This window comes from Sceloporus undulatus, chromosome 5, assembly GCF_019175285.1.
Source record: "Sceloporus undulatus isolate JIND9_A2432 ecotype Alabama chromosome 5, SceUnd_v1.1, whole genome shotgun sequence".
Lineage (NCBI taxonomy): Eukaryota > Metazoa > Chordata > Lepidosauria > Squamata > Phrynosomatidae > Sceloporus > Sceloporus undulatus.
Genome location: NC_056526.1, coordinates 101,582,252 through 101,609,811, shown reverse-complemented (window position 1 = coordinate 101,609,811; position 27,560 = coordinate 101,582,252). Strand labels below are relative to the sequence as shown.

Below are 27,560 nucleotides of genomic sequence, written 5' to 3'. Positions count from 1 at the left end.
CTCAAGTAACTTGGGCCCAAGCCATGTAGGGCTTTATAGGTGATAACCAACACCTTGTATTGTGCCCAGAAGCAAATAGACAGCCAGTGCAGAGCTTTCAGCTTAGGTGTTATATGGTCAAACCTAGATGCCCCGGTGACCAGTCTGCCTGCCATATTTTGTACTAACTGAAGCTTCCGGACTTGGTACAAGGGTAGCCCCATGTAGAGCGCATTATAGAAATCTAAGCGAGAGGTTACCAGAGCGTGTACCACTGTTTCAAGGTCCCTTTGGCCCAGGTAGGGTCGCAGTTGGCGTATTAACCGAAGCTGATAGCAAGCACTTCTGGCCGTCGCATCTACTTGAGATGTCAACTGCAGGGACAAATCCAGAAGTACTCCTAAACTGCAAACTTCATCCTTTAGGGGAAGTGTGACCCCGTCCAGGACAGGTGGACAAATTTCCTTCCCCAGGCCTGGGGAACCTATCACGAGTACTTCCATTTTCTCTGGATTCAATCTGAGTTTGTTTTCCGTCATCCAGCCCATTACCGACTCCAGGCAGGCATTCAGAGGAGAGACTCCATCCTTAGTCACTGTGTCAGTTGGAGACACAGAGAAATATATTTGGGTATCATCAGCGTACTGATAACACCGCGCCCCGTATCTCCGGATGATCTCTCCCGGCGGTTTCATGTAAATGTTGAACAAAGTGGGGGACAAAATAGCTCCCTGAGGGACATCAGATGTAAGTTCCCTCTTAGAGGAGCAAATGTCTCCCAACTACACCATCTGGAATCTGCCCGAGAGATAGGATCGGAACCACTGGAGCGCAGTGCCTCCAATACCCAATTCCCTCAGGCTTTCCAGAAGGATACCGTGGTCAATGGTATTGAAAGCCACTGAGATGTCCAAGAGCACCAACAGGGTCACACTTCCCCCGTCGATGCCCAGATGGAGAATATTGACTAAGGCGACCATGGCAGACTCAACTCCGTATCCCGCTCTAAAGCCGGTTTGAAATGGGTCCAGATAATCGGTTTCATCCAAGACTGCTTGGAGTTGGAAGGTGACCGCTCTCTCGATCAGCTTACCTAAGAATGGCAACAAGGATACCAGTCTATAATTATTTTTCACCAGGGGGTCCAGGGAGGGTTTCTTAAGTAAAGGTTTGACTATTGCTAATTTCAAACTCGATGGAAATTTCCCCTCCCTGAAGGATGCATTGATTATAAGTTGTAATAATGATATTACTGCATCACCACCATGGGCGATCAACCAAGAAGGACAGGGATCGAGAGAGCACGTCGTCTTCCTAATGCTTCCAAGAAGCTTGTCCACTTCATCGGTATGTACAAACTCAAAATGATCCAGTTTAATAGCGTCGACGGAAGCTCTGGATACCTCTCCTATTGTTTCTGTTAAAATGCCAGTGTCAAGATCAGCCCTTATCCGAGAGATTTTATCTGCGAAAAAGTTATTAAAATCGTCACAGCAGGCCTTAGTTGGTTCTAAAATAGGGTTCAGATTGGGAGGAAGCTGAGTCAGCTCCCTCACGACCCTGAACAACTCTGCTGGACGTGACTCTGCAGACGCAATATGTGCAGCATAGAAGGAATTCTTTGCTGCACCTATTGCCACTCCATAGGACTTGAAGAGGGCCTGATGGAGTGTCTTGTCGGATAAGCGCTGGTGTCTCTGCCAGCTGCGCTCTAGTCATTGAGTGGCCTGCTAGAGGATAAAAAATGAGGATAAAAAGTTGTGGGTTATTTGTTTGCAACCATATCTTGCTAGTGATGTGCCTTGTCAAATTATTCCTGTAGAGTGAATTGTAATGGTCTGATATGGTCATAAAAGGTAAAGGTATTCCCTTTTGACAAGGTTGTTAAGTCGTGTCCTACCATATGGGGCGGTGTTCATCTCCGTTACTAAGCTGAAGAGGCAGCGTTGTCAGAGACTATTCTATGGGTCATGTGGCCAGCATGACTGCACAGAATGCTGTTTATTTTCCCACTGAAGTGATACCTATTTATCTACTTGCATTTGCATGCTTTTGAACTGCTAGGTTGGCAGAAGCTGTGACTAGCGATGGGAGCTCACCCCATCACATGCAGTGCTTGGGCCTCGAACTGCCAACCTACCAACCATGCAATCAGCAGAGTCAGTGTCCTAACCAATTGAGCCACCATGTCCCATATGGTACATAGTCTTACATTAAAAAATTCCTCTTGCATAGTTTTTAGAAATAATTTGGTGATAATAAATATATGAACACCTTGTCTTAAATATTTTATACCAGAGAACCACAGAAATGAGGATAAAAATGTCAGAATGAATTTTAAAGCAAATGTACTAGGAAATATGTTCTGTCGAATTAATTGGGACATATTGCTCACTCACTAGACATAGGCAGGATAAGAAAAAAAAGAAGTTGGATACATGTTGTCATGAATTGCACACAACTTTTTAGCTGGTGCTACATGCTTTTAAGTAGTCTTATATGTGTTTGAACTCATTTTATGTCTCCAATCTAGTATTGTATCCAAATTTCTTGTTCCCTTCCTCAATCAATGGGGGAAAGGCAGATAAGAAATAAACAACATTATTATTGTAGATTAATAGATTAGAAAGCTGGGCCAAAACTAACAAAATGAACTTTAGCAGGGGCAAATATAAGATACTGCACTTAGGTAGAAAAAAAATGAAAAGTATAGATATAAGATGGGAGACATCTGGCTTAACAAGACTATGTGTGAAAGGAATCTAGGAGTCCTAGGAGACAAGAAGCTGAACATGAGTCAACATTGTGATGCGACAGCTAAAAAGGCCAATGCTATTTTAGGCTGCATTTTAAAAAAGGATAGTGTCTAGATCAAGGGAGGTAATAATGCCACTCTATTCTGCTTTGGTCAGGCTCCACCTGGAATACTGTGTCCAGTTCTGGGCACCACAATTCAAAATAGATGTTGACAACCTGGAGCGTGTCCAAAGGAGGGACACCAAAATGGTGAAGGGCTTGGAAACCATACCTTATGAGGAAAGACTTAGGGAACTGGATATGTTTAGCTTCGAAAAGAGATAATTAAGACGTGATATGATAGCCCTGTTTAAGTATTTGAAGGGGTGTCACACTGAGGATGGATCAAGATTGTTTTCTGCTGCTCCAGAGACTAGAACATGGAACAATGGATGCAAGCTACAGGGAAAGAGATTCCAGCTCAACATTAGGAGGAATTTCCTGACAGTAATGGCTGTTCGACAGTGGAACACACTCTCTCAGAGTGAGATGCAATTTATCAAGGTGTGTACTGGGTTCATAACTCTTGTCAAAGTGCACACAAGCAGAGTTTATGTACACGGACGAGACGCCCAGAAGAAGTTCTGTGAATAATCTGAGATTCTCTGAAGGTCTGTAAGGCACAGTACAGACTGCCCCTTCAGGAGCGGTCTGCACCCGCTCCTTTTCTTGATGGGTTGGGGGCAGGGCAGCTCGCTGGGGTTGGGGGCAGGGGCAGCCCAGAGGCCCCAATCCGACACTTTTCAGGTCCAAGGAGAAGTGGCAAAATGCCACTTTCCTGTGGTCCAAAAAAGAGGTGTCCTTGGAGCTTCATGTCCCAGGACACTCCAACAGGTACAGCCATGGGAGAAAGGGGCCACCTGACCCCTTTTTCCCATGGCTTCGTTCCCATGGCACACCGGAACGAAGCTAGAGCAACTCCTTTGTTGCAGTGCTGCAACCAGAAAGTGGTGCCATCATGACACCACTTCCTGTGCGTCATGTTTGGGCGCTCAGCGCTGGTGTCATGGCAGCCCCCATGTAGATGGGAGGCCGCCATGATGATGCCACTGCCACATACTGGGCTCCGCCCCCAGGCAACCCTAGTACGTGGCCAGGCCGGTGCAAAGCGCCGATCTGGACCAGGCCCTAGTTGCATAGCAAATTTCCTCTCACACAGGAATGAATCTTTGGACAAGCAAGGTTTCATAGACCATGGTATCCTTCTGGAATGCTTCAGAGGGTTAGGAATCGGGGGCGCTGCTTTGCAGTGGTTCCGGACCTATCTCTCGGGTAGGTTCCAGATGGTGTCACTTGGGGATAGTTGTTCGGCCAAGAGGGAGCTCAAATCAGGTATCCCTGAAGGTGCGATACTGTCTCCAATGCTATTCAACATTTACATGAAGCCGCTGGGTGAGATCATCCGGAGACATGGGACAGGGTGTTATCAGTACGCTGATGACACCCAGATTTGCTTCTCCATGTCTCGGACTGCTTCAGTGACCAAGGATGGCATCTCCCCTCTGAATGACTGCCTGAGGTCAGTAATGGATTGGATGAGGGAAAATAGACTTAAACTGAATCCAAATAAAACGGAGGTACTCGCTATAGGCAATCCTAATCCGGAAATGGTGATAAGCTCTCCAGTTCTGAACGGGGTCACACTTCCCCTAAAGGACTGTATTTGTAGCTTGGGTGTACTCCTGGACTCATCGCGTCAGCTGTCATCTCAGGTGGATGCAACAGCCAGGAGTACCTGTTATCAGTTTTGGCTGATACGCCAGCTACGACCCTTCCTGGAATGGAAAAACCTAGAAACAGTTGTACATTCACTGATAACCTCTCGTCTCGATTTCTGTAATGCGCTCTACATGAGGCAACCCTCATACCACGTTCAGAAACTGCAACTGGTCCAAAATATGGCAGCCAGATTGGTTACAGGGAGTTCGAAATTTGAACCTATTACACCTATCTTAAAATCCCTACACTGGCTGCCTATTAGCTTCCGGGCACAGTATAAGGTGTTGGTCATTACCTATAAAGGCCTACATGGCTTGGGTCCAGCTTACCTGAGGGAATGCCTTCTCCCATACAATCCTTCCTCTGGGAAGAATCTCTTGCAGTCTAAGAAAACCAGACTGGTAAAAACTTCCCAGAGGTCAATGGTTTTCTGTTGCTGCTCCAAAAATCTGGAATGACCTCCTGGAGGAGATCCACCATATAACATCTTTGGAGGCCTTTAAGAAGGCAATAAAAACAGATCTCTTCCGGCAGGCATTCCCAAATTGACCTCCTCAGAATGTTCACTCTCCAGTTGGGAATTGTTGTTTTTAAGGTGGGAGGGAGATAGGGAATTGGATTTTATATGTTTTGCTATGTTTTTACTTGTGGTTTGTTGTGTTTTATTTTTATTGTTCTTATGTTTGTTGTTACCTGCCTCAATCCAATACAGAGCGAGGCGGGATACAAATAAATATTATTATTATTATTCTCTCAATAAGAGGGCTTTTTAATCTTTGTTACAAAACTATATACAAAGATTACACCGAGTATCAGACAGCTGTCTTGAATACTCACAAATAAGTTACTTTGCTAACCAGCCAACCATAACAACAAACACAAAAGCAGTTGCTCTAACACCAACCATCATAACCGACACTCTCTCTCGAAAAGTGACAGTTGCATCAGCCTTCCCATGATGCACTGTTTTAAAATGCAGGCTTACTAATTGCCACTTACAATTTTAATAAGTTCCGCTACAGATTCACCTAGTGGCCTCATCCATGTCATTTTCTCATACCTCTTTACAACATGGTCCTGACAGAGGTGGGTTACAGACCACCCAAAAGAGGCGCCTCCTCAGGGCCTCACTTTGCTGCACAGCTGCGCTGCAACATACAAATAGCGCAGTGCAGCTGTGCAGCGAAAAAGGAGCCCAAAAAAGCGGCTCCTTTTTGCGACGCCGCAAAGCACCAAAGGCGGGGCTGCTACGTCGCAGCTGCGCAGCTCCGTCTAGAAGCTGCGCAGCTGTGACGTGGCGGGTGCACGCGCCGTATGGACGGTGCTGCGCAATTGCGGCGCATGCATGATGTGCTCGGGTTACGGGGCGTATGCATGCTCCGCCTCGAGGCAACCCTAGCACGTCGCGGACGCGCTGTAACCCGCCAGAGTTTCCTTCCTTGGAGATCTTTAAACAGAGGCTGGATGGCCATCTGTCAGGGATGCTTTGATTGTTTTATATGGTAAATTGTTCACTTATATTTTAAGTGGGGGCGGGATTGGGGGGTATGGAATGCATATTTTAATGCTGTAAGCCCCCCCCCCCCCCGGTTGTTTTGTGCAGAGGGGTGGGATAAAAATAAAATTAATTTATTATTATTATTATTATTATTATTATTATTATTATTATTATTATTTCCTGCATGGCAGGGGCTGTACTGGATGGCCCTTGTGGTCTCTTCCAACTGCATGATTCTTTGATTCTATTGTGCTGAGAAAAAACATTTCACAAATTTTTCAGTTTTTTCCCAGGCCTTCATATTTCTAGTGGGGGAAGCCAGGTAAGAAATGGAAAAATTATAGCCCTCTATGATCCTATCTCAGGCCCTACCCGACTGGCCCTAACTGCACAGCATCAGAAGGATGCGTGTAAGCCAGGCTGCAATTCAGGAGGTTATAGCTTTCAATGATTCTCTGTCAGTTTGCCGCATCTGTCTCCCTGCTTTACCTACCCCCTCCCATGTTGTAGGAGGGCAACCAAGTGAAGAAGCTTATCCTTGCTACCTATGTTATGCAGGTGTCATTGTTGGGTGCTGTCTCTGTGAACATAGCCCTTGATGATCCTCCTTGTTGCAATCCTGCCCTCTTTGCTTGGGAGACCAGGAAAGTTGAAACTACTGAGGGGTGGGTGAAAGTAGTCCTCAAGTTTATTTGAAGATTGTGGTGAAAAATAAGAAAAGAGACTTGAGAAGGAATTTCTCCATCACTGTTTTTGAACATTTGAGATGCCCTTCCTCTTTTTTTATTTGGTATTTGAATATTCTTTACATCCCTATATCATACATTTATATCTCTTATTTTTTTATGACACACTTGTGTATCTTAACCTGGGAATTACTGCTTAGAGAAGTTACTACTCTGTGCTCTGCGAATGCTATATGGATGAATAATTCTTCTCTAAAAGTAAAAGTTTTTTATAATATTAGAGATATGCAAAATGATGGGAGAACTATTATGAACAAACTAATACTATGTCTAGTTTACTTTCTTCATTTCAATTTGTGTTCCCCCATCCCTCCCTTATTTTTCAGGCCAAAATCAATCTTGATATACAATTGTACCACAGGTGGTATGAACCCATTTTGCTGGGGAGAGATGGGTAAGTTTTACTATACTGCAGACTGCAAGAAAATAAAATATGATTCCAGATTTACATAGATTCTAACAGTATAATCCTAAAAGCTTGGTTGATCTTTCCACAGTGTAGAATTCCATTGTTTGCCATTGTATTGGGGGCAAAGTTCTCCACAGCTGATTTGGATTTAGGAGTGAGTAATGAGGTAGCCAATTTTGCTGAAGGCTCAGAATTATTGAAAGTGATGAGAACCAAAAAAAAAAAAAAAAGATTGTGAAGAGCCTCAAAAAAGCTCTCCAAATGGAGTGAATGAACAATAAAATACAATGCACCCTTGGCTTACGTGGGGGATCCGTTCCGGACCCCCACCCCCCACCCCGCGTAAGCTAAATACCGTGCATACTGAAGTCCCATTCAAGTCCCATTCATCCAAATGGGACGTACCGTCCCTTGCGTCCGCACGCTCCCGCGCGGCTTTGCACATAAGCTCAAAGCCAAATATAGTGCCCGCGTATAATGCGGGCACACACTGTAGTAAATGAGATACTTCTTCATGGTCTCTGCTAAGCACACAAATGGGTTATTCTGAGCCTGCACAGCAATTTCGAACCCTACTGGAATCACTAGGGAAGACTTTTTGCCAGTAGCTCTGCCCACCGTCTATAGGTTCGGTGTCTTCCCGCCCTTTCTCAGTTACTTTTGTCCGCCATGTGACCAACACAGGGAACCTCATTTGGAATTCACTCCTTCCTTTCGCTTTCGCTTTTGACCACATTTGGGCTTTGACTTCTCTGGATAGTGATTTGGCTTGTTTTGGACTCTGATAAATGGTATTTTATGGCTTGTTTGACCCCTGTCTTGTCTTGTCCCGTCAGCTTGTTCAACAATGTCCTTGCACTCTTTCAAGAGGTGCACAGAGTGCAGAGGCAAAATTCCCAGCCAGGATGGCCACTCTATGTGCTTCCTTTGTCTGGGTGAGGGTCACAATGTCTCGACCTGCCCTCACTGCAATGCTTTTACACCACAAGCCAGGAAAAACAGAGAGATGCACCTTCGTTCTTTGCTGTACGCGCAAATCCTCAAGCCTCCCTCTGCCGGCCGCGGGGAACGGGGAAAGCAAGCAGCGACCGCGGTGGCTAGGAGCTGAGTTCCGGCGGGTAAAGCTTACTTAGAGGCCCGAAAGAGACAGTGAGCATTGGCTTAGCTCAAGTGATTTCAGCGGAGCCCAAAGCTCGGAGAACTCAAGCCTGGAGCAGCAGCTCTGACAAGCAAGGTTTTGAGGTTTGGAACTTCAGCTCAACAAGCCCAAAGAAGACAGAAATCTGGGCCTTATTTATACTGCGAAACGTGTCCTCAGGCTATAGCTACCTGCAGAACAAAGATCTTGATGGCTGTCTATTGACTAAGACTAAAGTTAAACAATAGATACACAAAAAGGGTCTGCCACTTCTTTGGGAGAGGACCACTATCTGGATGGCTGAGTACTTAATGCCATCAATAGGAGAGGCAAACTTCCTTTGTCCTCATTCTTTCAGGTAGCCTGCGAAACTGGTAGGGCAACTCCCAGAACTGGTTTCTTAACAATTAAATCTACCTTTTGCTATAGCCATACCTTGCAAGTCTGCCTGGCTACGTGGTCAGCTCGCTTTTGGGATAATGGTGGCTATGATAGGGTCAGTCAGGGGTCCTGATTATTCATCACTTGGCACCCAAAATTTATATAAATTCAAACTTGATAACACTCGGATGTAGTTCATCTGGTCCTGGAGACTTAAATTGATTTAGATTAATAATGGCTGGTTACAAACCGCCAGAAAGTACACGCGGAGCATGTACTAGGGTTAGGAAGGGGCGGTCCTTCCACACACCACTAACTCTATTACGTGCTCCGCACACACAAAATGGTGGCGGCCATTCCACATGGCCACCGCCATTTTGACGTCTTGGACACATAGCGTCCAGACGTGTCACAGCAGAAGTGCTGCCGCGAAAGCGTGCCTTGCGCTTTGCGGCACCACTTCCGGGGCCCAGGAAGGAGCACGATTTCCGCGCTCCTTCCTCGGAGCGTCCGGGAGCCCCACAGTGTGGCAGCTGCGGCTCCCGGACACTGCAAGCGGCGGCGGCGGGAGGGCGCCGCAACCCGGCGGTTTGTAACCCGCCATAATATTCCTGTACTATCTCTTATTCTGTGCTGAAATTCCTCTTTTCTGTCCTCTGCTCCATTATCCTTAGGTTGAGCACTTTTTTCCTTTTCTGAGAACACTGAAGCAAAGAAGGTGTTGAGTAATTCTGCCTTTTCTCTGTCCCCTGTTAGCATTTTGCCATCTTCTCCATGGAGAGGCCCTACCATTTCCGTCTTCTTTTTTTGCTGCGGACATATCCATAAAAGCCCTTTATATTGTTTTTAACCTCTCTAGCAAGCCTGAGTTCATTCTGCGCTTTAGCTTTTCTGACTTTACCCCTACATATGCTTGCTATTTGTCTGAATTCCTTTTTCATGATGTCCCCCTTTTTCCATTTCTTATACATGTTACATTTAAAACTTAGCTCAGTTGAAAGTTCTATAGTCGTCCATCCTGGTTTCTTGAGACACCTCCCATTTTCCTTTCTCACTGAAACTGTTTGAAATTGTGCCTTCATTATCTCCTTTTTCAGAAACTCCAATCCGTCCTGAACTCCCTTCTCTTTTAGTATTTCTGAACACGGGATCACCCTCAATAATTCTCTAAGTTTACTGAAATCCTCTCTCCTAAAGTCTAGAATGTGTGTCTGACTATACCTGGCTTCTCCTTTCCACTGTATAACTTCCACCTAATGATCCCACCACTTCCACCTAATGATCCCACCACTTGCACCCCATTAACCAAGTCATCCTTGTTGGTTAGGATCGGATCTAAAAAAGCTGACCCCCTTGTTGCATCTTCCACCTTGTGTGTTGCAAGCCAACCAAAATGGTCTGCTCTATGTAGCTCTATCTGGAAACAACACACACACACCGTGGTGTGATCCTAGTCCACAGAGTCAGCTTCCTGAAGAGACTACAAATATTTATGCAGTTGTATTGATCAATGTCTGTCAGAGCCTGGAAACATTGCCTTTTTTTGGACTCCAGTTCCCATAGCTGGGTGGGAGATTATGGGAGCTGTAGTCCAAAACCTTTCCAAACTTTAATTCTTCTCTTTCTCTTTCTCTCCATCTACATCTCCCCTCCCTTTCCAGTGCATACTGTAATACACTGGACTCAGTGGAGGATACAGATGTGAATCACATTAATGTCCCATTCAGTATGCAGCCTTTCATTCTATAAGCCTAATGGGACTCATTTTAAGCAACCTTTGCATCACTTTATTACTTTATTGTAACATAGGCCCTCCAGCTATTGTTGGACTGCACATTCCAGCAACCCCTAACTGGTGTAGCCAATGCTGGGAGCTGCAGTCCAACAACATCTGGATCTTGAAAACTGTGCAGCTTTTCCAGGTTAGTACTTGAATGGGACACCACCAGAGAATACCAGGTGCTCCAGGCTATCTTTTAGAAAAAGAAATTGGCAAAACCATCTATGAGTATTCCTTGCCTAAGGGGTGAAACAGACGGTCAAAAAGAGGCAGTTTCCCAACGGACTGGGGTGTGTGGCGTTCAGACAGCAGTATGCCTCCAGTCCACTGGGAAGCCACACAGCTGACACGTGCAGCAGATTTACAGCATTTCAGCAGCGCAGCTGCACTGAAGAAACACTGAAAAAAAACGCCACCACTGTGGCAAAGGCACCCTTTTCCAGGTGCAAAAAGGAGTGGCTTTTTGCTGCTTCTTTTTGTGCTGGGAGAAGGCCGGGTTGGGGGCATGGTGTGTGGTTGTCACAGCCCCAACTTGCCGAGCAAAGGGGTGGAGGAAAGCCACTCCTTACCCACCATATGTTTTGCTCTTATGAAACCTTATGAAAATCATGAGGCCGCCATAAACTGAATCCTTGCTTAGCCATGGAAACCTACTGTGTGAGTTTAGACAAGTCAAATGCTGTCACCCCAGAATACTCATGATAGGTTCGCTTTAGAGTCAGCAAAAGTCAGAAATAATTTGTTGTTGTTGTTTTGTGCTTTCATTGTGACAATTCTTTCAGTGTATCATCTTTCTATTTCTTATATTTTGAAACATTTTTATTGTAAGAAGGACAAAGTTTTTGCCAATTCTTGTTTAAAATTTGGTAGAAGTAAATATGAGCCAAATAAAATGATCTTAGACAACTTTCCTTCCTCCAGGTAATCATCACTTTTTAAAATGTATTAAGAATGTCAAGGCTACTGAGGTTTTGTGCCAAGGTTTTGTCAATAGATTAAGAACAGTAATCCCACTTGCCTCAAGTAGGGTTGCATGTTTGAAAACGCATGTTGACAAATTAGGGTGTACTCCTGAATTCCACACTAAGGCCCAGATTCCATTGGTGGCCACAAGCACATAGGCACAGTTGTGACTGGTATACCACTACATTCATTCCTGGAAATGTCAGAGCTGTCCATGGTGCCTCAGTGTTCCACACAATAGTCACAGTTTTTCATAAGAAAGTAAGAGGATTTGTTCTAGATAAGAGCAAAGGCCTGCATTCCCCAGTGGCCACCCAGATGCTCATGGGAAATCCATAAGCAGGACCAAGAAGTAACATGTCTTTCATTGCTGTTTTCCAGTAAGTAGTACTCAGAGCCTTTGGTCTTGCAAGATATATATAGCCATCATGACCACTGATAGTGTGCAATCCTATTCACATTTACTTGGGTTTAAGTCTAATTCTTCCCAGTGTTCAAAATTATGTGAAAGTAGAGAGATGATTCTCCTGTACATTTTTTTTTTAAAATGTATACAATAGCTAAAGCTTTTGGATAGCTGGCTGTTCATCTGCAGTACCTAATAACAATACTGCTTTTATGTGTTGTTAAACTGGATGGAATTCATAAAACTGAAAAGCATTTTTTTTCTCACAGTTGGATTTTTGTGCAAAAAAATTATTTGTAGCTGTTCCTCTATGTCTTTTTATTCACAGTATTAATTAAATTTTGGTGTATTTATGTTCTCCTGCATGCATGTCTTTGGGTACTTTAGTCTTTTAATGAGCACATCTATTTTATTTAATCCTGCAGAATATCATGTCATATCCACATACAAAAGGAATCCACTGGAGAAAGCCTTCAGAATACCTAATGCTAACATGACCTCAAACTATTTGATGCACCAGTATTGGACAGCTGTCAGTCACAAAGCTCCAGCCTTTCTCTACGATTTGTATCTGAGGCTAACTGGAAGGAAGCCAAGGTGAGAAGAGCCATGCTATATTAGTATGTTGGCAACCAGTATGCACAAGATCTTTTCACTGTAATGAGAAAACCAGAACTGTTGCATGGATTTCTTTTCTCTCTTTGGTGGTGTTACTGAGTTTGGCAGTGAATCAGCAGCATTTAGCTAACTAGATATGGGGAGATAGTCTACTGTAATTAATATGGTGCCATTTGTAAGCGTTAGAAACCTTTGCATGCCTATATTCAGTAATTGCTAGTTTGCTTGTTTCCAGGCATCCTTTTGCAGATTGTTTGCAAATTGTTTTACCACACCCACTCTTGCATCATTCTAAAGTGTATCCATTTTCTCTTGTCTCTTTCTGCCTTGCTGATTTGATTACTCATCCACTAGTGTTTTTCACATTTCCCAACAGGTTATTGTAGCCCAGAGATGAGTAGTTGACCAAATTATTCCAGCTTTATTTTCTTATATATTTATATTTCAGTGTGTTTTCTCTCACAGACTCACTCAGAACTCTTGCTAAAACTCAACTGTAGCTAAAAATAATCCTCCCTCCTCCTTTTTGGCCTTATGAGTTTTTTCTGGAAAATGTCCTTAGCAAATGACAGGATTATTGTTAGGAAAGCTATGAAATTTACTATCCATAATTGCTAGAAAGAGAAAATCAGAATCCAAGGTTCATTAAAAGCCAAATGTTTATGAGAAGAGCAGACTAAGAGGAAGATGCTATTACTTGAGAGAGAAAGGACTCCATAGCACAGGGCAGTGGCAGAGGGTTGGATGCACCGGGTGCCCCCCAGAAAGGAAAATGACACGCCACAAGAGGAAGTGACACCCACTGCTTAGGCCCACATGGCTGCCCCTCTGAGCCTCGAGGGGGCTCTGACCTTGCTGGCCCACAGACAGCCATTTCTGCTGCACACGCAGCTCTTCCCCTGCCCGCACAGCCCTTTCTCCCACTCTCGCAGGCACTTCTCCACCCACGGAAGTCCCACCCCCCAGTAATCCCCCCCCACACACACACACATACACCGGGTGACACCTGGTGTGGGATCCCCACTGGCACAGGGGATAATCTGTATTTCTTTGGCGGATAAGCAGTCTATGCAACAGTGTGTAAAAATCCAAAAAAGGTTTAAATAATCTTCCAAAATCATTTGGCTACACATGTTCTAAATTCCAGACAATTTTGAACAGATTTGGTGAAATCTAAACTTGATTCCATGAGGAATTGTGAGGCATTTCTAATCTTTCATAAATTGAGATCAAAGGGATGTAATCTTAGTGATGAAAAGAAAGTGGGATTTCTTTATGGTATTTAGGGAGAACAGTTTGATTCTTTTGTTTCTATGCTGGTTGGGCTAAATTAGCAGAAGCTTGATGATGCTGTCTCATGGTTCTGAGGAGAACATATTGAACAAAGGACTTTCATCATTCTAAAAATTCAGTTGGATTAAATTACTTAGTCTTTGGAAAGAAAAGGCAAAAATATCCACCCAAGAGCCAATCAGAACTCCATTGCTATAACTGTGATAGAAAACATTAGGCAGTTTCCATATTATCAAATTTTTGCATAATTTGAGTTTTAACTGATCAAATGTTGTTTTCAAACTCCCCTTTCTCCCCATAACTTGCTCATTTAAATTGTATCTGTATTAATAGACATTTCACATTATTCCATTTTCTCTTTTAGGATGATGAAGCTATTTAATCGCCTGCACAAGTCCATGACATTCTTTGAATATTTTACCAGCCGCAGCTGGGAATGGAATTCAGACAATATGAATAAGTTAATGAGCCAGCTGAGTCCAAAGGACAAGAAGGTAAATATTTTGTAGTACATCCATGATCAAGGAACAAATAGCATGTGAATTCTGGGAATAACTCAAGCCATACTGGTTTTTGTGGTTAGAGTCTTCAGGAATGTACTATTACCATTAAGTGATTTTGTGATAAGACATGATAGAAATTTTAAGAAGGGTAAGTGTAACATTTGCATCAGCATGTGTGCAGTGACAAATCTGTTTATCACAACATGTGGCTATCTCTTAGATCTTCAGCCTTTACAATGCTATGAACCCAATCTGGAAGCACTGTTCATTCCTGTCAGCTGCACTACATGTCACATATCATGCAATATCCTGCAATAAGTCACGTTTTCATGATGGATGCATGGCATTTTTAGATATCCTATGGAAATCTGACATATGTTTTTCCCCAACCAGGGGTAGGAGAAGTCTCTTAAAGATGAAGTGTGGGCTCTTCAGATTTTAAGTTTGACAAATTTGTAGCTTTCCCCCACCTGCACCGGGCTCAAGATTTGGCTGATGTCTTCCTTAAACACACTGCGCCAAGATCGTAAGGGCAACAAATTAATGGCAGATAATTTTATTGTACAGAATTTGGAAGAAGGAACAAGGAGAATCACCTATTTGAGTTTGATCCTAACCGACAGAGATGAACTAGTTAATGGGATGGAAATAATGGGATCCTCTTGCTGTCCTATTGTTGTTGATGTGTGTCCTCAGACTGTTTCTGACTTAAAGCACCCTTAAGGCAAACCTGTCATGGGGTTCTCTTGGCAAGAAATGACCAGAGGGGGGTTGTCTTTGACTTTTTTAAGACAGAGAATTTGATATATCCCATTGGGTTTCTGTGGCCAAGCAGGGATTCAGACTCTGGTCTCCAGTTTCAGACATTACACTGACTCTAATCGTAAATCCTTTTAGGATTTGTTATGCAGAGGAAAGGGGAAGCCATATATAGGCAGAAAAACACTCTGGATTTCAAGAAAGCCATTTGAGTAAGTTTAGGCAAATCCTGGCTGAGATCCTATCAATAGCAATAGCAAGTACATTTCAGTACTGCTTATCAGTGCACTTAATCACTCCCTAAGAAGTTTACAATGTGTAAGCTAATTCATAGAATCATAGAGTTGGACGAGAGTGAAGGGCCATCCAGTCCAATCCCCTGCCATGCAGGAACTCTCAATCAAAGCATACTCAACAGATGGCCATCCAGCTTCTGTTTAAAGACTTCCAAGGAGGGGGACTCCATCACACTCCAAGGGAGTGTGTTCCACTGTCAAACAGCCCTTACTGTCAGGAAGTTCCTCCTAATGTTGATGTGGGATCTCTTTTTCTGTAGCTTGCATCCATTGCTCCTGTTCTCTGGAGCAGCAGAAAACAAGCTTGTTCCCTCCTTAATATGACATCCCTTCAAATATTTAAATAACAATTTAATAATAAATAATTGTCCCAAACAAGCTGGGTACTCATTTTAGTGACCTTGGAAGCATACCAGGCTGAGTTCACCCTGAGCCGCTGGCTGGTATCAAACTCATAACCTTGCAGCTGTGAGTGAGTGGCTTCAGTACCAGCATCTAACCACTCCACCAACAGGGTTCCTCTATATAGGGCTGATTCCTATAATTAGAAACGCTATAGGAAAGAGAGTTCATGATAAATGAGTCTTTCTTAAAGGTGTGATACTGAAGACACAGTTGCAAAACATTCCAATGAGGAAGAAAATTGAAGATGCCTAATGAAACCAGGTGGATGTACAAGAGAACTTTCAGATGAACCAAGATTTAAAAGAGATATGTATAAGAAATTGAAGAAGGAAGAAACCATCAGAGCTATACAAATAGCCAATACTTTCAGGATGAAAATCACAGAAGTTGAAGCTCAGAATGAGCTCAGTCTTGCTCAAGAGGTTAAAAATAATTACAAAAGGAGGGGTTTGGGCTATGTATGGGAGAAGAGGAAGAACAAGTAAATGACAAAGCCACTGTGTAAAAACAACAACAACATAAAATGCTAACAGGAATGAGAGAAAGTCAAACTGTTTAATACCTTCTTTGCCTTAGTCTTCTTCCAAAAGGAAAACCATGCTCTAACTGGTAAAAAAACAAGATTAAATCATGTAGTAAGAGAACTATGGCCCAGAAGAGGCAAAGACGTAATAAAGGAATGACTTACAATTCTAAATGAATTGAAGGTCCCCAGGGTGAGATGAACTGCATCCAAGGAACATGCAGATGTAAGGACAGAGATGCTGTCAGTGTTTGATAATTCTTGGAGGACAAGTGTGGTGGTAGCAGGCTGGAGGAGGGCAAATGTCTCTATCTTTAAAGAAGACAGAAAGTGGACAAATACAACTACCAGCCATTCAGCTTCATGTCAATACCAGTAAAAGTTCTAAAACATGTCATTAAACAGTATGGAAAAGGATCTTGTAGCATCTTTGAGACTAACTGAAAGAAAGAAGTTGGTAGCGTAAGTTTTTGTAGACTTGAGGTGCAGACATGCGTCTGAGGAAGTTGGCTCAAGGCTATGAAAGCTCATGCTACCAACTTGTTTCTTTCAGTTAGATTCCAAGGTGCTACAAGATCCTTCTGCACACTAATTTTCTAGACTAACATAGTTAGGTCTTTGAATGTCATTAAACAATCCGTGCACACTTTGAGAGCAATGCTGCAATTATCAAGACCCACCATGGATTTTCCAAAAAACAAGTTGTGTCAAATTAATCTTATCTCTTTTTTTCAAGCTTGGTAAATGTGAATGTAGTATATCTTGATTTCAATAAGGCTTTTGACAAGAACCCTCAATATATTCTAGTAGGCAAACTGGTGAATTGTAGGCTAGAGAATTTTACAGTTCAGTGGATCTGCAGTTGGTTGACAGATCAAACCCCGAGAGTTCTTATCAATGGCTGTTCCTCATCCTTGAGAGAAGTGATTAGTGAGCTGCCTCAGAATTATCTCCTGGACCCAGTGTTGTTTAATGGCTTTATACATATTTAGATAGAATCATATAATTGTAGAGCTGGAAGAGGCCACAAAGGCCATCCAGTCCAACCCCCTGCCATGCAGGAAATCGCAATCAAAGCATCCCTGACAGATGGCCATCCAATCTCTGTTTAAAGACCTCCAAAGAAGGAGACTCCACCACTATCCAAGATAGTCTGTTCCACCATTGAACAGCTCTTACTGTTAGTAACGTCCTCCTAATGTTGAGCTGGAATCTCTTTTCCTGTAGCTTGCATCTTTTGTTCTGTTTTCTAGTCTCTGGAGCAGCAGAAAACAATCTTGCTCCATCCTCAATGTGACACCCCTCCAAATATTTAAAGAGGGCTGGGTATGTTTAGCCTCTTTTCCAGGCTAAACATATCCAGCTCCCTGAGTCTTTCCCCATAAGGCATAGATCCCATACAGACAGGCCAAAATAAAGCTGCTTTGGGTCACTTTGGAAGTATGCTGTTTAAATGATGCATGCATACTAAGAGTCTGGAAGCCACACCAAAGCCATGACCCAGCCCTAAGGACTGGAGCGCTGCTTTGGTGCAACTTCCAGACTCTTTGTATGCATGCATCATTTAAACAGCATACCTCCAAAGTGACTCGAAGCATCTTTATTTTGGCCTGTCTGTATGGGGCCATAGTTTCCAGGCCCTTCACCCTCCTTTGGCTCATTTTGAATCTTGATCCTTTCCCTCTGGGGTATTAGCTAGTCCTCCTAATTTGGTGTCCTCTGCAAATTTGATAAGCAGGCCTTAAATTTCTTCATTCAAGTAATTAATAAGGATATTGAATTCCTCTGGGCCCAGGACAGAACTAATCACTCCTCTCCAAGATGAAGAGGAACAATTGCTGAGCACCCTTTGGGTTTGGACAGTCAGTGAATTACAAATCCACCTAACAGCAGCGTTGTCTTGTCTACATTTTACTAGTTTGCTTGAAAGAATGTCATGATGGATGTTTTTGAAGGCCTTACTGAAATCAAGATATGCTACACCCTTTACCTTCATCTACCAAGATGATAATTTTATATATATATAAAAGAGAGCAATAAGATTAGTCTGGCATGAATTGTTTTTGAGAAACCCATGTTGACTTTTTGCAATTATATCATTCCTTTCTAAATGCTGACAGACCTTCTGTTTAATGATCTGCTCTAGAATGTTTCTTAGTGCCAGTGTCAGGCAAACTGGGTAGTAATTGCTTGAGTACTCTTTTTTTCCATTGTTGAAGATGTGGACAACATTTGCCCTCCTCCAATCTGCTGGGACTTCTCCTGTTCTCCAGGAATTGTCAAAAATTGGTGACACTGGCTCTGAGATTATTTCTGCCAGTTCTTTTAATACTTTTAAGATTTTAATAATCTTGGATGTAATTTATCTGGTCCTGGAGTCTTGAATTTGCTTAGATTAACCCTATTTTCCTGTACTAACTCTTTTACTTATTCTGTGCTGCATTTCTCTTGCTTCATCCTCTTCCAGATTTTCCCCAGGTTGAACTCCTTTTCCATCTGGTGAGAACACTTAGACAAAGGAGATGTTGAGTAGTTTTGCCTTTTCTCTGTCACCCATTAGCATTTCACCATCTTCTCCCCACAATGGCCCTACCATTTCCTTATTCTTCCTTTTGCTGCGGACATATCCAAAAAAGCCCTTTTTATTGTTCTTAACCTCTCTAGGAAGCCTGAGCTCATTCTGTGCTTTAGCTTTTCTGACTACATGTGCTAGCTATTTGTTTGAATTCCTCTTTGGTGATTTCCCCTTTTTCCTATTTCATATACATGTCCCTTTTAAAACTTAGTTCAGTTGAACGTTTTTTAGTCATCCATCCTGGTTTCTTGAGACACCTATTTTTCCTCTTCATTGGAACTGTTTGAAATTGGGTCTTCAGTATCTTCTTTTTGAGAAATTTCCATCCTGAACTCCCTTCTCTTTGACTATTCCTGATCATGGGATCACCTCTAGTATTTCACTAAGTTTACTGAAATCAGGTTTCCTAAAGTCTAGAATGACTTTCTGACTATTCTTGGCTTCCCCTTTCCACTGTATAAAAAATTCTAAAACACGATTACTCCCACCTAAAGATCCTGCCACTTCCATCTATTTAACCAGGTCATCCCTGTCAGTTAGGATCAGATGTAAAATAGATGATCCTCTTGTTGCCTGTTTCACCTTTTGGACAATGAAATGATCTGCCTGGCAAGTGAGGAATTTTCTGGACCATATTTTTTTGGCTGAGTTTGACTTCCAGGAAATATCAGGAATTGAAGTCATTCATCACTACTACATCTCTCCTTTCTGAGTGTGTGCGGTCATCTGTTCTAGTCCCATAGCCACACCTCCATATTTGTTGTTGTGTGCCTTCAAGTTATTTCCAACTTATGATGAACCTATCTTGGGGTTTTATTGATAAGATTTGTTCAGATGAGATTTGCCTTTGCTATTCTTAGTGGCTGAGAAAGTGTGACTAGCTTACCCTATGGGTTTCCCTGACTGAGCAACGATTCAAACCCTGGTCTCTGGAGCCATAGTCCAGTGCTGAAACTGCTACACCACACTGGCTTTCTGCACCCCATATTGGAGTATATCAATTAAGACAGCAGTGTTGATCTCTGTATGTGTGGATGTGTGGGTGCAGTCAAAAAAGCAGCAGTTAATAGCACATTACCCAGTGAATTAGATCAGGTGGCAGTCATACAAAGAATTAGCTAACAAAATGCAGTGTTGTGGCTGGCATGTTGTATACTGGCTAGAATGACTTTATCTTGCATGAGAAAGAAAGGAAAACAATGGCCAAAATCTTGGATGGGGAGGCAGAGTGAAAAATTCCAGAACAACTGCAACCCATATCACCTCTCATCTCCCTCACAACTCCTTGTCTCCTGCAGCCCGCCCTCTCCATAAAGCCATTTAGTGATTGATAAGGGGTGGCAGGACAGCAGAAGAGCATTTAGCTGTGTCCCTATAAAAATGCATAATTAAGGCTTCCTCTGGAACCTCCCAGAGGTCCTCTGGCGATCCAGAAGATGATAACAGCATTGTGCATTGAGCTATATCCTCCAGGTCTAAATGTCCATGGAGGTTAAAGGAGGAAGATGAGTTTTGAGGCCGTATGGGTCATTGAGTGAGGGAGATAGCGAATTTCTTCCTCTGCAATGACCACAAAAATGCACATGCAGGCATATGTTGGAGTTACAACTTTGTATGTTGCTAACAGGCTGCCAATTGCAGCATTTTTGCACAGGGTATGTTGATTCCACGCAAGAATATTGTTTTTTCTTTGTTGGCTTTTTTTTGGGGGGGGGGGTTGGTTTTTGTGATAGAAAATTGGCAGAACTTTATAGACACTGTACAAATACACCCATTCCTGCACATAAAACATGTTTCTTACAAAGGAGCAATATTTTTGTGAAGGAATTAGTGCATCCTCTGCAAAAATATTTCTGCTTCCACAGGAAACATATTTTCAGCCCAAAAACATATTTTGGGACACAGAAAAACCAAAGGTATTTTTGGGCAAATTAATTCTTCATCACCACCACAAAGTCCCAAACTTCAAGAATCTCATGGCAATTCTCCTTTTCATTGGTGAAATATGTTGGGGCAGCCTTTTTCACTGATTCTGTTACTGCCACAGCATGAAAGTATTGTGGCACAAATCACAGTAGAAATATTAAAACTATCTCTCTTATTTTGAAAATGACATCTGGCCTGAGAAAGCCTTAAGTGTCACGAAATGTGCATGGCCATGTTGACACTTAGACATAATGGGAAGAATATTTTGATAATTCCCAAATACCTTGGTCATACCTTGGTCATATCCCTTCAGGTAGGGCAGTTTATAAGTTTTCGTGTAGACCAGTGCTGTTACAGGATGGATAGAGTTCTCCCTGCTTCCTTTAATGTCTAGTAAAAGTTCCATAAGAGGAGAAGGAGGAAACAAGAGAGGAGCATCTCTGTCTTGGATTCAGTTGGATCCAAGACTCCTTTGCTTTCCTAGTGAATACAGAGCTAAACCTCTTTATATCTGTTTGTTTTGCTTGCTGTAATATTTTGCGCAGCTTCTAGAACTATGCTCCATTCCATTTGTGATACATCACCATTGTTCTTCCTTTTTTCCCTCTAATTCCAGTTATTCTGCTTTGATGTCCGTCAACTTCATTGGTCAGAATACATAGAAAACTATTGCTTAGGAACAAAGAAATATCTTTTGAATGAAGACATGGCTGGAATTCCTGCAGCAAAGCAACACTTAAGAAAGTGAGACATATACAACCTTTTATGTATGAGTCAACAGTTTGCCATTGTGCTGTTAGAATCTAGTATGGTGCAACAGTGAAAAAAACTGGCTTTTTCACTCTAAATGTGGACCCAGGTTATTCTCCCCACATACCTTATTTGCAAACAGATTTGAGCTTTTGGGAGGCTTCAAGGCTCAGAGCCTCTTGCTTTCAAAGGGTCCTTTCACAGCAAAAAGAGAAGTCTTTTCACCAATGCAGCCCCAGTTGCAGGGGAAATTCATCAATGGCAGGAAAACCTTGGGAAGCTGCAAAAATGTACAGTGGGCCAGTGCAACATATGAGCTGTGTTTTGCCCAACCATAAACAAGATCAGTACAATTCTAATAGGAGTGGTCTGATTCCCTCTCCTCTCTGATTACATCTCACATGCCTTTAGAATTCAGCAACCAGTGGAACATTCAGGCTGATTCTGACCCCCATGGTTACTCTATGTTCCTGGAGTAGTATGGAGCAGAGCCATTAGAATGCAACATTCACATCAACCCCCATGACACATTAATCAAGCACATGGATGTCTTTTGTCCACCATCTGTATTAACTGTTTGTCCACCACACTGATATTCTGGCCACTCTTCTTCTTTTTTTCTCCAGGCTAAGGAATATTCAGTATGCACTTAACACCACCATTCTTGTGATCATCTGGCGCATATTCATCGCAAGGTCACAAATGGCTCGGAACATATGGTACTTTGTGGTGAATCTCTGCTACAAGTTCCTTAGTTATTTCAGAGCTTCCAGCACCCTCAGGCATTGAAATACCATCCCAGTTATTGACCACCATCATCCCATGGAAGGACCTCCATCGCTTCAACTGTGGGTGTTTGAAAATAACAGGGTATCTCTCAACTGCCACATTATTTGACCAGCATTCAGCATACATCATTACAGGATCATTGATTTAAGAAACAACAACACTGATGCTTTAAGAAAATACTGTCTTTCATCCCTATGCCAGTCTAAACCATATCAGTCATGACACACAACATTCCGTTTTTCTTGACAAACATTTATGAATTATCCTAAGGTGCCTTTAGATGTAAAACTTACCTAATACATACACACACACATACACACTAGCCATTTTCAGTCTTTCTTCTTTCTAACTTGAATAAAAATTGAAGCAGGATTATAAAATCACAAGAAGCAAGTGAAAGTCTAACTGGAGGTATATTTTTTCAAGATCACTCATAGTAGAATTAAGATCATGTTTTGCAGGTGGTGGATATGTATATATATCAGTCAATATAGTTCAAGGATGCCTCACTAAGAATAATAATGAAACTTTTTCCTCTCCTATTGTAACAAGTCTGGATTTTTTTCAAACCTAGAAGCCTCTTCCTAAGGAACCCTGGAAACTATATTATCTGAATATGAGTTACAAATCCCAATGATTCTTAAAATTGCCAATATACTACAATTTCCAGGATTCTTTGGTGAAATCCATGATAATTTTGGCAGTGTGTATGTGTACATGCAGGCACACACACATGTGCATTCACAATGTAGATGTACCCATATACACATATTTCACTAGAAAATTAAAGGGCCTTTCCTGCTTTCAGGATTAATTCATAAGAAACAAATCTGAATTTGTTTTTCTTAGGTGCAGAAATATTTTTTCTATTATTCAAATTACAGGATATTGTGGGAGAATGAAATTCTTTCCCTAAATTGTAGGATTAGTACAGTTCAGACCATGGTTTGGTATGCAGTGGCACGAAAGCCATGGGCAGTGAATTGTGTCTGTACCTATCACTGATGATAAGGAATATATTTTCCATTTCTGATTTATTTTGCAATTTTTACATCAGCAGTGGCTTAGCGGTTAAGATACCAGTTCTGATGACTGGAAGATCGGAAGGCTGGCAATTCGAAGCCTGAGTGCCACATGATGGGGTGAGCTCCTGTACTAGTCCCAGCTTCTGCCAGCCTATCAGTTTGAAAGCATGAAAATACAAGTAGATAAATAGGTACCACTTCAGTGGTAAGGTAACAGTGTTCGGTGCAGCCATGCTGGCCACATGACCACCGGAGTCATGTTCAGACAATATCGAATCCCTTGGCTTAGTAACAGAGATGAAAACCGCCCCTTACAGTCAGTTACAACTAGAGATTCATGTCAAAGGACTACCATGCTCCATTTGTTTTCAATGGAAATCCCCCAGGAATGGCAGTGAATTTTCCCCAAAGCAAATTCTAGTTTCTGATCAATTGCCACTAGCCCCCCTTGGTCCCTGAAGAACACAGCATGGAGAAATACACTGAGGTACGGTGTCATGGTTTGAGCATTTGGACTATGACCCTGGACGCCAGAGTGTCCAGGGTCATAGTCTCCCTGCTTGGCCATGGGAACACACCTTGGATGAAACAAACACTCTCAGCCCCAGAAAACTCCATGATAGGTTCACCTTAGGGTCGCCATAAGTAGGAAATGACTTTAAGGCACACAGCAACAACAATTGCAACATTCAATTAATATTTTCATGCCCAGTCAGCCTGAACCTCATCAGTCCCCCACCACATTATTCTTTTCTTGTTTGTCTTTTTAGTACCTCTTTTCTTTTTTGCTTTGTAGGTATTATATTAAAACACACAGCTACTGCTGGAAAGACACTGATGAAATTTATTTTCCTCAATAAACTCCCGGCATGAGCTTTGAGACAATTTGTATGCAGAAACAATGACTGTAAACTAGAAAATTTCTGGTCTCCGTTTGTATTCCGTTATTAAATTCACTAATCATTGATATTATGTAAATTGCATAATATATGTGGATTGGCAAACAATGATGAATAGGTTGTAGTAGAAGATACTGATGGGCATTGATATAAGAGTGGAGGAAAGACTTATATATTGCAAATGTTGCTGGTCATGCTATAAAATGTGGGAGTGCAGAACAGAGAGAAGCACTATAGACCTCGAAGGGTATATATTGCAAATACCCTTTGGGGTCTATAATGCCTCTCTCACTCTCGTTCTCTCTCCTTTGTGCCTCCATATTTTATACCTTGACAATACTTATGGATGAAGGAAAGAGGAATTGGAAACAAGAAATAAGCTGGTTTTCTGCTTCCATGCTGTGTTTCAAATGTGAAACTTAAGTGCGTTACAGACTGCCGGATTGCGGCAGTCTGCTGCCGCCGCCGGTTACTGCATCCGGGAACTGCAGCAACCAAACGGCGTGGTTCCCGGACGCAGCAAAGAAGGAGCGCAAAAATTGCACTCCTTCTTGCAGCCCAGAAGAGATGCCGCGAGGCGCTAGTCACGCACTTACAGCGTCACTTCCGCCGCGTGACATGTGGATGCAGAGCGTCCATTACATCAAAATGGCAGCGGCCATGTGGAACAGCCCCCGCCATTTGTTATGGTTCTAGCAGAGATCAAACTCTGTAATGTCTCTCTGTAGCACGTATCTGACAGTCAGACATGAGCAAAAATGTGTTTCTTTATAATTTTCCTCCCTGGAATGATATCTGCTATCTGCTACTATGGAGAAAAATATATTTTAAAAGAAGAAAAAAATGTGCTTTCATCTTAGACCTTTGTATGCTGGGAAAGATCTAGCTGATCCCCTTGATAATCTTGGATACAGGTAGGAGCAAATTTGGCCTGAGAGCATTTATACAGACTTTCCTGCATATTTCAGTTTATTAGAACTTAGGCTGTCGATTCACTTTTGTTATTTCGTATTTAATTGATCTTCATGATGGCAAATATTTACAGAAAACATGTGTAAATACCAGCAATCTATGTTAAGTACTTAGATTAACCTGCCAGTGGAAGTTGATGCTCTTCAGCACAGACATATATGGAATACTCTCTGGCCTCCTCCAGCCTGTCTCTGAATTGTCTCTAGAATTAAATCTTTTAAAATACTTTTGTTTTATTTTTTATAGATGAAAAGTCTGAAATATGACAAGGCATGTTTTCTGTAGAAGATTCCTGGATTAGCCATATCTGCAATGATAAGCTCAAAAGCTGCATCTTCTACAGAAAACATGTTTCTTTTCTTCTCTCACTGCTTTGCCAGATTTCAGACTTTTCATCTATAAAAGATAAAACAAAAGTATTTTGTGGTAAGCATTATATCTGGTTGTGATGTGCTCAAGTGGTTAAGACGCTATTGATTGCAAGATCAGTAGGCTGGCAGTTTGAGGCACGGATGCTGCATGATGGGATAAGGTAATGGGAGCTCATAACCCCAGCTTCTGCCAAACTAGCAGTCCAAAAGCATGCAACTGCAAGTAGATAAATAGATAACACTTTGGTAGGAAGGTAAAGAGCACTTTGTGCAATCATGCTGTCCACATGAACACATAGTAGTCTTTGACAACACTGGCTCTTCGGCTTAGTAATGGAGATGAACACCGCCCCCTATGGTCACACACGACTTGACAATCTTGTCAACAGGGCATACCTTTACCTTTTATTATATCTGGTAGGTGATATATTTGTCCCTGAGAGAATCCTGATGTCTCAGTTACATTCAGCTCGGCCCCATTCCCACTCACCCTTTTGCCCTGGATGGAACTGGGCAAATCCAGTCCCCCCTCCCCTCTCGAATCTCTCCGGAAACAAGTGCCTACTATCTTTTACCTTGATCAGGGTAATTTACCCCTCTGAAGTTCACATTTGTGGTACCGGTTTAAAATGAAAGCTCCTTTGCTGTCAATCAAATTCACTTCCGCTTTCGTCAAAGGTAACGTTTCCTACAGCCATTGGCCAACGGAAGGGGTGCTCCCCCCCTCATTTTTTTAAAAAAACTGGCAGCAGTGTGTACATATTCTGTCAACCTGTCAAATTTAAAAATTTCCAGGTGTGTGTTGTGTGTATTTGGGTCACTACATAATATGGCAACCCTAAAACGACCCCATCCTGGGGTTTTCTTGGCAAGATTGGTTCCAAGGAGATTTGCCATTGCCTTTTCCCTGAGGCTGAGAGAGTGTGACTCCCCCAAAGTAATGGGTTCCCACATGTCAGCCTCTAGCCTCCCCTTCGCTTGTAGCCCAATGCTACCTCTGAAGCCCTTGCCTCTCCCCATGCCACCATCTTCCCATCACAATAATAATAATAATAATAATAATTCCTCACCCCAGAATGCCATCTCTGCATCCTTTGCTTTCTGCCACCCCAGAATACACATATGTAACAAAAGCATTCTGTATCAATTTGCCAAATTGAAAGAGAAACATTTGTAACATTCGCATTGTAGCATTCACATATAAGAAATAATTTTTTTAAAAGCCTCTTGCAAAGTGAGGTGCCCGGCTCGGAGCAAGCAAATAAAAGGAAAATGTAGCACAAGCAGACACATTCTATCTATATGTATCAATAGAACTATTTGCATAGTTTGTCAAAAATAAAAATACAAAAAGAGAGAGAGAGCTGAGGGAAGGCATGTTCCGCTCTCTACCCTCCCTCTGACCTAATCCCTCCCCTGAACTTGACCCTTCGTCCTGCTCCTTCCTCCTCTTCCTCCTTCGCCCTGATTCTGCCCTTCATGGCACCCTTCCTCATCCTCATCCTCCTCCACCCCAATGAAGGGGAGGCATGTTCTGCCCTCCCTCTGACCTAATCCCTTCCCTGAACTTGACCCTTCGTCCTGCTCCTTCCTCCTCTTCCTCCTTCGCCCTGATTCTGCCCTTCATGGCACCCTTCCTCATCCTCATCCTCCTCCTTCACCCCAATGAAGGGGAGGCATGTTCTGCCCTCACTCTGACCTAATCCCTTCCCTGAACTTGACCCTTCATCCTGCTTCTTCCTCCTCTTCCTCCTTCGCCCTGATTCTGCCCTTCATGGCACCCTTCCTCATCCTCCTCCTCCTCCTTCACCCCAATGAATGGGAGGCATGTTCAACCCTCTGCCCTCCCTCTGACCTAAATCTCTCCCCTGAACTTGACCCGAACATGACCGGGGTGAAGTTCATATTTGCTGGACCCAGTTTTTCTGAAAAGATAGATGAGAAACTCTGCTTTCAAAAGACACGCACCAAGGGGCATTTGCCCCTGAACAGGTGTGAAAGTCTCGATTTTGCTTGTGGAAGAATCAGGACCAATATGAAC

The 27,560-nt window shown here is 42.6% G+C and overlaps 1 protein-coding gene across 2 annotated transcripts in view; it reads left to right on the top strand.

Moving 5' to 3' along the window:
- The window catches only part of LOC121931604 (fatty acyl-CoA reductase 1-like), a 68,050-nt gene extending 43,801 nt beyond the window's left edge, over positions 1–24,249 (top strand). For both annotated transcript variants that reach the window (XM_042469539.1, XM_042469540.1), the window contains 5 exons: positions 7,065–7,132; positions 12,241–12,412; positions 14,091–14,220; positions 21,330–21,457; positions 22,090–24,249. In XM_042469539.1, the coding sequence (XP_042325473.1) occupies positions 7,065–7,132; positions 12,241–12,412; positions 14,091–14,220; positions 21,330–21,457; positions 22,090–22,252 (661 nt within the window). In that variant the 3' untranslated portion in view covers positions 22,253–24,249. The remainder of the gene's footprint in view (positions 1–7,064; positions 7,133–12,240; positions 12,413–14,090; positions 14,221–21,329; positions 21,458–22,089) is intronic.
- Positions 24,250–27,560: the final 3,311 nt, after the last annotated feature.